Source organism: Melopsittacus undulatus, chromosome 8 (genome assembly GCF_012275295.1).
Source record: "Melopsittacus undulatus isolate bMelUnd1 chromosome 8, bMelUnd1.mat.Z, whole genome shotgun sequence".
In the NCBI taxonomy this organism is placed as follows: domain Eukaryota; kingdom Metazoa; phylum Chordata; class Aves; order Psittaciformes; family Psittaculidae; genus Melopsittacus; species Melopsittacus undulatus.
The window spans coordinates 7,269,557-7,279,929 of NC_047534.1; the positions used below are offsets into that span (position 1 = coordinate 7,269,557).

Sequence of the window (10,373 nt, forward strand, 5' to 3'; positions counted from 1 at the left end):
TTTATGTATTTAACTTTGAAACCCCCCGCGGCTCTGCAGCATCCCGTTCCGTTGGCAGCACCGCCCCGCAGGGACTTCCCCGGGAGAGGCCAGCCGGCCGCTGCCGCGGGGGAGCGTCCCGGGGGGCGGACAGAGGTGCCGCAGTACCGCGGGTGGCCTCGGGGCAGCGCCCGGCCCCGGCGCGACGATACGCGGTCCAGGACCCATCGCAGCAGTGCCTGGCTATGGCCCCCGCCGCCCTGAGCATGCTGCTGCTGACCGGCGTGCTGCTGCTGCTGCTGCTCGGCCGCGTCTCCCCGGCGGCAGGTAAGCGGCCGCCGGTCTGCGCTGACATCGCCGCCGGGGAGCTGGTGATGGGGGGGTGAGGCGGCGGAGCGAAGGCGCGTAAGGTGCTTTACTTGTGGGAGGGTGATGGTTCTCTAACCCAGGCTTGCGGGCTACAAGGGGTGGAGACAGTTCCAAGCACCTTCTCAGATCTCAGGCTCTGCGACCTTGGTGCTGCCGCTAAAGCTGGGGCATCCTGGGGAGCTAGAGTTCTGCTTTGCACTTCCTCACCCAGAAGCTGCGCTTCTGCTTCCTCCACTGACCCAGTGCCGCGGGTCCCAGGGCACCTGGGCATCCTCCATCCCTCGTTGTGCTGCATTCTGCAAAGAGAGGTCGGGAAGGTAGAAGAAATCCCTGAACTGGATGAAATGTCTCGCTCTGTTGGTGATTCATTGAGTGACCTTGGTTTAGCCACTTAATCTCAACTGCTGCAGTTGTTGGGCTTCAGTGTGGCCCTGGTTTGTAAAGCACCGCGATAACCTCCAAGGAGAAGTTCTAGATAAGCACGAGTTAGCTGGCTATTTTTTTCCCAAGTTCTGCTGAAACAAAGAGGAGGGTAGCCTGATTCTTCTAGAGACGTGAAACTTCTCTGTGCCAGACCATCAAATCACAGGCATTTCTCTATTAACTCAAAAACCTGAACTCAGGGCCATTGTCTTGTGAAATGGGAATAGTGGAATTCTTGCTCAGGTAGTAAAACATTACCTCTCACAGTTATTTTGCAACCAGATTTGCTCAGCACCTGCAATATGTGAAATAAAATGTGGGCACTAAGTAGATTCTTTGGGTTCTCTTTCCACCCCATCCAAAGCTGATGGGTACAGGAAAGCCAGCACACGGGTAACCTACCCCAGTGCTCCATGTTACATGTCATGTATGAGTGAAAAATGCAGCTTCTGCACCTAAAAGACTTTGGTCCCTCTTGGCAATCTGGTGGCTGCAGAAAGAGAGGAGAAGGAAAGTCATCAGCATAAGAACCCCACAGCTCTGCTGCTCTGCCTGGCATTGCTCCAGTGCTCCCTGGTGAGAGGATTGCCAGGCAGCAAGGATCACTGGTGCAGCAAGGGAACTTGCTCCATGTTGTCCAGTTCTGCCTTTAAAACCTCATCAAAGTTTTTATAATGTTCTAATCTGAAGCTCCCTGCTACTATTAACATTTCTAGGACCCAGGCTAACATGTTGTTTAATGCTACTTGTTTGAACTCATATAGAGATGCAACAGTTTCTTTTCCAGGTTTTTAAATGGTTAAAAAGAAGTAATATACTAACACATAACTACAGCTGACTGGTTAAAATGTGTAAATAAATTAATTTAAAAATGCAATACAACTAAGCTTGGGTTTGGTTTCTTTTTATGATTTCCACAGAGAAGTATGCTCTGGAGATAACCAACAATGGTCCCATCACAACGGGAGCTCAAGCCACTGTTCACGCCAGTCTAAGTATGAAGAATGAGAGTGTCCCATCAAACTTGTATCACTTCAACTGGATTTATGCTCCCCTGATTCTGATAGAGAAATCTGAGCAGCAGTTAAACTCTGTAATTAATGTGACTGGTGAATTTCCTGGGACTTTTCCCATATCTGTCTGGGTGACTCACAGAAATTGTTGGTTATGTCAGCCGGTTGCTAGAAATGTCACCGTGCTTCAAATTACAGGTAAAATGGCTTTACAACTTCTATGTATTCAGGTATTCAGTATAGATCAGGATGCTTGCTTCCTTTGCTTACATCAGAAACATGAAAACCAGGCATAAATATGGCTTCTGCCAGCATACTTCGATATGTATACTCCTTTGATGGAAGGTGGGTTTGGATGGCATTGTACTAACTGGGCTGTGCTGTAGCCTACTTACATACAGGAAGCAAGTGTGATCCTGCCCATGTTTTCCTGCCTGTTTCATTTAGAGAAAATGAACTAGAAAACAGATGCTTCAGTAGCTGCAGTTCACACATCAGTGTTGTTCAGTGATGTCCAGACTCCTAAAACAATGCTTCTCAGCATTTCTAAAGTTAGTATGACCAGCAATCTACTAGTTAGTATGACCAATGACAATCTACTGATTTTCCCCATTGCATGACACAGCAAAAACTTAGTCCATCAGTACAACAGAGCATTACATTTTCTTTTCAATCTCTGCGTGTACTGAAATTGGATGTGAAGTCATGGCTGCATTTCAAATAATTAATCAGCTTACTGCAAATATTTATAACCATAAATATATATCTTTTGACAAACTGACAAATGATGTGATATAGTTAACCTAATCTCTGATACAGGATTGACATGAAATATCACTTGATAGCTTCCCACAATTCCTTCTTTCAGAGACTTGTAATGATATCACTCTAACCCTGCATCCCAGTGCTCAACTTACAAACACCAAAATAGACTCAGCTTCCAGCCAATGATAAGGACATGGAGGAAGACAAAAGAGATAACCATAGGGCATAGCTGACTTTTTAGCTATTGAGAATTTTCTTCGAGAAACACCAAGCTTACTGGATAAGTCTGATAAAAGTATACACAAGATCTTTTCTCTATTAAGAACTGCTGCCATGTTGAATATCTATTTATTCATTTCTTGCTTTGCATTGTCATATTCTCATGCTGCAAGCAAAAGGAATAAAAGCTTTCCATAGCTGTAAAAGGTAAGATCCCACTGCACCTTTCTGCCTTCCCAAGCAAGAGCACCTAGTGGGGCTTTGCAGGTACTCAAAGGTAGTGGCCAATAACTCCTATAAATTACAAGTCCAGTTAATTCTGAATTACTGGCCCCATTCTGAAGCATTAATTACGATTCTTATTAGTGCATCATCAAGAGAACAGTTAACCAAATTTAATGAATTGTTAACAGGGTAAGAATCTATTGTTGGTAATTAATAGCCCATTAATTTTATAATGAGCTGGTACGTGTATCATCATAAAACCTCTTCATTCATAGGTTAAAGAAGTGTTTTTAGATCAGCCTTTGTAGTCCTTGTAAAAAACTCTAGCATAGGATCTGCCACAGATATCAAAATTTCTGCCTTTCTGTATTCACAATATATAGCCCATCTCTTATTCATAGTAGTCAAATTTTCATTTCTATGGAAGCAGCTAAAACTAAAAGCCAAAAAAACAGCAACATGAAAATCCCACAAAAGAAACAAACAAAACCTGCCTCCCCAAACATGAAGGGTGGGTCTATCGGTTTGATTCTGAATCCCTTCATCTAGATACTTGTGTTAATCACAGTTCTTTTTAAATCCATAGTAAAAATTGACATTAACTTCAGTCAGACCAGGATTATTTCTCTTAGTCCTATTAGAAGCTTTATCATGCCCATTGTATTAACCTAAGCAAGTAATTTACTTTCTCTGCTTCACTAACACATATAAAATACACTTAACTACTTGGACTAGGACCTAAAAGGACTTATACAGTACATTTTAAGTAATGTTTTGATACTCACACAGAGCTTGCTATTAAAGTGATTTTTGTTGTCACTCTTTCCCCATCTTATCATCTGCAGAATTTATCACAGGGAATCTTACCATTGCCAAGATAGAGCACAGTAGATTTACCACACATGGTTCTAGTTCTTCCACGGGTGCCGTGACACGGATTTCCTTCTGTCTTCATGACCCAAGTCATTACTTCAAGACAGCATCCTTTGTCTACAACTGGGATTTTGGAGATGGGTAAGTGTGATTTCTTGTTTACTTTAAAGAATATTCAAGATGGCTCTGATTCAGATGCCCATCTAGAAAAAAAATCCTAATTAAATCATAGGATGAAATTAAATCATAGGATTTAGTCTTTGAATACTACCTTTTTCTTTCTTTTTTCTCCCCCCCCCTCCCACCGTAGTGCTTTAATTAGCTTATAGGCCACCTGTTATAAAAGTAGTTGTCATAATTTACTGGCTATTTCTGTTCTATTTTGTGAATTCTTTTAGCACTATATTTAACTTCTTTGATCAAAAATGCATAGATATGCTCTGGGTCATATACTGATAGTAGTTCTGTTGGTGGTGACACAGACATTAACCTTTATTGATACAGATACAAAGTAGAACTAGAATCACAGCAGACTGTAGCATTCTCTTTAAAAACGTGTTAGAGCTTGTCCCTTTTAAATCAGAAATATGCAATTTCTTGTTAAAAGGTGATTTTGGTTCTAAATCTTTTCATGTTGCACATAGAGTTTATCAGATCACAAAGCAACCCTTTGTCTACTATAACCACTCTACCATGGGGAATCGCACAGTGCATCTTAAAGTCATAGCTGAATGGGAGCAAATTGGAAGCATCATACATGAAAGAGAAACAGTGCAGAAAACTGGTGATTTCACTACTGCGCTGGAGCTGTTAGGTAATTATAAAACATTTTGCTTTATCAAACTGAATTTGCTATATAGCTACAGATACAATCTATCTTTAATGTGATAATACAACTTTAGTATTGTTTCACATGCAAGAACTGGTCGTTATTCAATTAAGTTTTTCCATTGCAAAATGGACTTCGTGCTGTTTGAGCACAGAAAAAAAAAGGAGAAAATATATAAAATCTTATGTTTCTTTTTCATTTACCAAAAGTTTCAATGTCTTCTGTAACAGTCTCACATATACTTAAAACTTACAATAAAATGCTTACTGTAACTTATGGAGAATTTCTTTGTTTAATTTATGCCAGCTATTTAACTACTATTAGTTAAATAAGCATTTGGAAAGTGTTGTTGATTTGGTCATGTTCGGGAGCAAACAAGCACATAACTAAAAATGTGAAGGATTAACAAAGTAGTTGATTGTATATTAAAAATAAATCACAAATAATTCAGAAAACTTACAACAACTCTAGCACGAGGTTTCTTTTTTGGGTGTGGTGTAAGTATTATTTGTGTGACTGATGGAGCTAAAACCTGCAAAGTCTGTGAAAATAAACCTTCACTGGAAAACCAGGGAATGTCAAGTTTAAATGTGCAGTGTGATACAGTTTGTTTTTTCCCTTCCTCAGATGCTGTTCAAAGCATTAATGTAGTGGGCTCCAGAGAGACTCACGTAATGGAAGACTTGAATTTATCTCTTCATATCAATGGCACGTAAGTACAAACACAACTTCTTTCTTTATTTTGTCTATTTAAGTTCCTTTTTGTCTACTTTTTTTCCACATTGTTTCCTTAAAATAGTGAGTTGCACTCCACAGAACTATTTCTTAAAACAAAAATGAAATTTCCTTTGAACAAAATGCTGTTGAATATTAGATTTTCCTGACTTGAAATACTGTGAACTCTCTAGGAACCTGAAAGAACCTCAGTCTTTACAGAGAAGTAGAATCTTCCTACACAAAGCAAATGTTATTTCTATACCTTTATAAAGAGAATGTTAAAAAATAAATATGGGGAGGGGGGATAGAAATACATCTTAAAACTTCCTTTTGGATTTTTCTTCTTGACCAATTTCCTCACCATTAAATAAATTGTATTGAGAGCTCTATTGCACAGCAGTTATCCTTGACTGTCTCATGGGTATCATGGGTCTGGGGAATAATTATGGCAAAGCTGAGATTGCCACAGATGAAATAAGATGGAAGGGCTCCATGCAGGGATGATAACAGGACAGTTGTGAGCACCTCGATCCTAGCACAAGCTCTCTCAAGCTGCAGCATTTAGAATGTATCAGAAGATTTTTGTAATTCAAATACCATTGAAACACTCAGGAAAACTCCTTCACTATAAAAAATCTATAAACACAGAAGTCATTTATACTCCAGAAGAGCAGAAAAGTGACACTTACTTCCAGCTCTCCTACTGGGACCTGTTGAGGCTAATACTGGATTAAAAAAACAACCCAAAACCTAATAGAGCAGGGCTATTTAGTGGAGATGTAGGATGGAGCAAGTAGCAGCCAATACATAATCGTTTGTCAAAGGCATAAATAGCCCCAATAGACAAAGCAGCACAATTTGCATTCACAAGTGAATCCGCATTAGCAGGAGTGGAAACTGAAGGTGGCATACCAATAAATACAGACAGCCAAAAATCATTACAGGAGAACCTGAGATCTCTAAAAGAAGGTTTGGCTTTAAGATGGACAGTGTTTGCCAGACCTAAACTCCTGGCCACAGGACTGGGACTGATGCAATAGGAGCTTATGATAGAGAAGCAATGACAAAGGCTTGAGAGATGTGTTATCAAAAACAAAGCTAGAACATGAGCTGAACTCATAAACACACTGCTTTCTTTAGTAAATAATGTCCTAAAGAGATAAGGAACAAAATACTAATAAGATGGAGTAAAGAAAAGCTCTATCTAGTTGTCAGAGCCAAAGTCCACAGAGTATAAGGTGAGTTCAAGCAGAATCAGTTGGAACAAGGGTCTGAAAATGTAAATAAAAGGCATCAGCTAGATACTGTGAGATTAAGTGGTTTGCACTTGGTAGCAAATGAGGGTAGCAAATAAGAATGTATTTGTTACTATAAGGGAGTACTGTGATCCTTGCAATTTATTTGCATTTATTAGTTCATTGCACAGAGCTCATCTTGCATTCTTTCCACTTCTGTTTGTGGGGATTTTATAATCAGAAGTCTTGAGTGTTCTTCCATAGCACAAACAATGATTTCTTTTGTGTGAGAAGAACAAAGGAAAAACAACCTATACTTCCTTGGAAGTGCAGGAAAAAAGATTCCTTTTATCATTATTGGAGAAGGACTATGGGGTTTTCTCCACAAAGGGCCTGCTTATGACCCATGCAGGTATTTATCTCTCATCTGAAAAGCTTGTTTTTATAGAAGCATTACAAAGAACTTTCTCAATAGACAAATGTTATAAACTGAATGACTGTGCAGTTAATTACTTCTCTATTTGTACTTAGATTAACTTCATTATTTTCACAATTATTATACTATTTTAACCAAGTGATTCATCAGCTCCTACCTGAAATTTTTGCAGTTTTCACCAATTTTTTTCTTTTATTTTTGCTCTTGTCTCATTTCAGCCCACCGCTAGCATTATGTTGGCTCATAAAGGCCGAGTGCATTCCACTGGAAGGGGAAAAGTGCCATCTTGTGGTAGTTAATGGCTCCTGCTACAACCTCAGTCACACCTTCAGTGATGCCGGACAATACTGCCTCAGCGTCAGAGTGGAGAACGGCGTGACGATGCTGCAGATGTACCATGAAATCAAAGTGTGGCCAACAGGTGAGGGGCAGCTGATCTGAGCAGCACAGCGATTCCCACCTGTCAGAGAACAAACAGCCTCAAACATGTCAAAGATAATTATGGATTAACCAGATAATTATGGATTAACCAGCCTGCACATGAGGCTTCTGGAAACTGGTATAGATCCCTGAAAGCATAAGAAAGAGAAAGAGAAAGGACAGCCTATAACGTGCCTACTGTAATTGCTCTGAGCTGCTTGCATCCTGCTGAACCATTAGTCTCAAGAGTATCTTGAAGCTAATGAATTTCCTAGGAAGGTTGATTTACTTAAATTACATATTTTTTAGTTTAGATAGTCTGGCTTTTGTAGTTAGAGAGGGTAAGTAGGAAACATATGTTTATAACACTCCCTTAATTAAGAAGTCTCAATTCTTTTTGTTCACTTTAGCTCTAGATTTTTTTTAAGGGTATATTTTTCTAGGCCTCTAGTTCAGTGTAAGTTTCTGTTTCTCCAGCCAGGAATGCCTGCTGGCTTCCCATGCATGTTCACACATGCTCCCTTTGGGTCCCTGAATCATCTGAGAAAGAGGTTATGTGAAGAGGGCCAGAGGACAGCCAGGCTGTGATACAGAATAGATATACCATCTCACCATGGGCTAGCACTTGTATGCAGACAGGGCAGCTCAGTCCAGAAGGCACTGATGAGCATTCAGGACTAAGTATGCAAATACCCTTTGATGGAGGCTGCTAGCTGCTGTGAAGATGAGGTTCCCTCCTGTCTTCTTTGGGTACCACAGAGGTATAAACACACTGGAGAGTTAGGACAAACATATGTAAAGGGATGGAGATTTTTTTTAGGCTGTTAAAGGAAAAAGAGGGTAAAAAGGTATGGGAAAAGCCAATCTCACAATTCTGCATTCCCACTTCTGAGATCTCAAAGATCTGAAGTGATCTGGGCTGGAAAAAAATTAGTCCTTGTTACATAAATGCAATTTGTTCTAAAAATATGAAAACTCCTCCTAAAACATTTCCTTCTCACTATATTGTATCACTCCATGAATGTGCCCTTGTGCTCTTTCCTAGGGATCCACCCAGCTTTTTTTGTCCTGCTCTGCATTGCTCTGGTTTCAGTGATGCTAGGACTGGTGCTGTACACAACCTTCCGAAGTAACACACAACAAAAAGATCTCGTGGAGGTATCCTATTACTCTTACTTTGAGCTAGGATAGTGAGTAAACACACCTTTCAGCCATGTCCCTTCTTTAATGCCCAGACTAATAGAGCAGGAGGGAGCATTTCCCTAGTGTGTCTGATCCATTCCATGGAAAAATCTAAACAGTGCAGGCAAACACTTGAAGCAACACGCAGACTTCTGGCTTGCTGTGGAGAGCTATAATTCAAGTTGCTAGGCTATCATGGGCAGTTTGTTAATATACCCAAGCAGGTGCTTGCACTGAAGTATCCCTTCCAGAGGATCTGCCTTAGAGTGGTTACATGAAAGAAAGCAGGGGGATAATGAGAGAGAATACAGGAAGGTAAAAAAGTGTAGGTACATTACCTAAAGTGGCGCTAAATTGTCACCTTACCCTAATATGTGACCTCTATCTCCCCAGCTCCCTTCCATCTCTGGTGTAGCTTTCACATGCTGCATTACTGTATTTGTAATAAGCATGAGCTCCTAAATCAAAAGTAGCTTTCATGGCCCTTTGGAAAGTACCTAAACCACTTCCCATCATACCACGCTATGAATAATATACCTCTAGAGACTATCTATGAGACATGCAACAGGTATAAGTCTGATTTGGTTGGTGACTGACTGAAACTGGTTGAGGACCAAGTGCTGTTTCTGGCCCAAAGTATTCTTGCTGGACTCACTCAAGTCAGTGGGACCCAGATTAAAAACTCTCTCTTTGATGTTCCTTTTGCAGGTAGCTGACTTCGACTTTTCTCCACTGTCTGATAAAAGCCTGTCTTCCCATTCAGAGTCAGGCTGTGGCCAAATATGTTGCAGATCATGTTTACCTCGGTCATCACAAGAAATTGCCAGGGAGAGCCATGAACTTCTACATTCTTTTTACAAGCCAGTCAAAACATACACAGTGTGAAGAACACAATTGCACTTTGGTTACACTAACTACCAAGTTTCACTTCCTCACTTATGATGAGTTAAAAGCCCAGTGCTGTATGAATGGCTTGGTATTGCCAATGCAATGAGGTTAAACACTTTAAGCACTTGAACTAAAGAAGAGCAAGCCCTGAAACACAGTAAAACTAGCTTTGCATTTTTAAATTATACGGGTGTCACTTTTACAGCTGTAAATGCAGCATTTTATTCTTATGAAAGATTCTTTTATGTGCGGGTTTGCTAAACTCACTACCTCTTGTAATTTCTCTGTTCTTTCTGCTGTTTGAAAGAAAAACATGCTTGGGGCAAACTTACTCCTGTTTCCTGTTACAACAATATTACTGAAATGGAAGTCACCCAAAATGCTGTTGAATGTGTGTTTGTTCTAAGAAGGAACTGACTTGTCCAGGCTGAGAATGACCTAAGTGCTCCAACAAACCAGGCTACCTAGTTATGCTATCTTTTTCTGTCTTGGCTAAAAAGGCACCTCTTTTAAGTTAATAGGCTTAACTTTTAACTACAGGGACTGTGGTGGCTGATGACCTGCTCACAGAGAGCTAGCTGCTAGCAGTATTTTGGTGGGATCACAGCACGTGCTGTAGAAGACTCCACATCTCCAACACTTTGTGCACCGCTCTAATCTTGATAAGGAGCCTTTTTTCCCCCCAAGGCTGTTCATTTTCCTTTCACGTATTACCCAGCTAGTCACCAAAACTCCTTTTCCCAACAAAATGCAGCAACCAGTAGCTCAAAGCTGCTCGGCAAAACATACCCAATTCAAAT

General features: G+C 40.5%; 1 protein-coding gene across 1 annotated transcript; it reads left to right on the forward strand.

Annotated features, from left to right (window-relative positions):
* The first annotated feature begins 245 nt into the window (after positions 1 to 245).
* TMEM130 (transmembrane protein 130) lies at positions 246 to 9,725 on the forward strand. The gene is made up of 8 exons (XM_005145313.4): positions 246 to 306; positions 1,692 to 1,982; positions 3,839 to 4,007; positions 4,511 to 4,680; positions 5,323 to 5,407; positions 7,302 to 7,504; positions 8,549 to 8,661; positions 9,394 to 9,725. The coding sequence occupies exons 1-8, from the start codon at positions 246 to 248 to the stop codon at positions 9,568 to 9,570; spliced, it is 1,269 nt and encodes a 422-aa protein (XP_005145370.4). The 3' UTR covers positions 9,571 to 9,725.
* Positions 9,726 to 10,373: the final 648 nt, after the last annotated feature.

Excerpts from the sequence above, each read along its gene's own strand:
- TMEM130 (XM_005145313.4), top strand. The coding sequence starts at position 246 with ATGCTGCTGCTGACCGGCGTGCTGCTGCTGCTGCTGCTCGGCCGCGTC. Across the intron at positions 1,983-3,838 it reads CACCGTGCTTCAAATTACAG|AATTTATCACAGGGAATCTT; the intron begins GTAAAATGGCTT and ends TATCATCTGCAG. Across the intron at positions 4,681-5,322 it reads TACTGCGCTGGAGCTGTTAG|ATGCTGTTCAAAGCATTAAT; the intron begins GTAATTATAAAA and ends TCCCTTCCTCAG.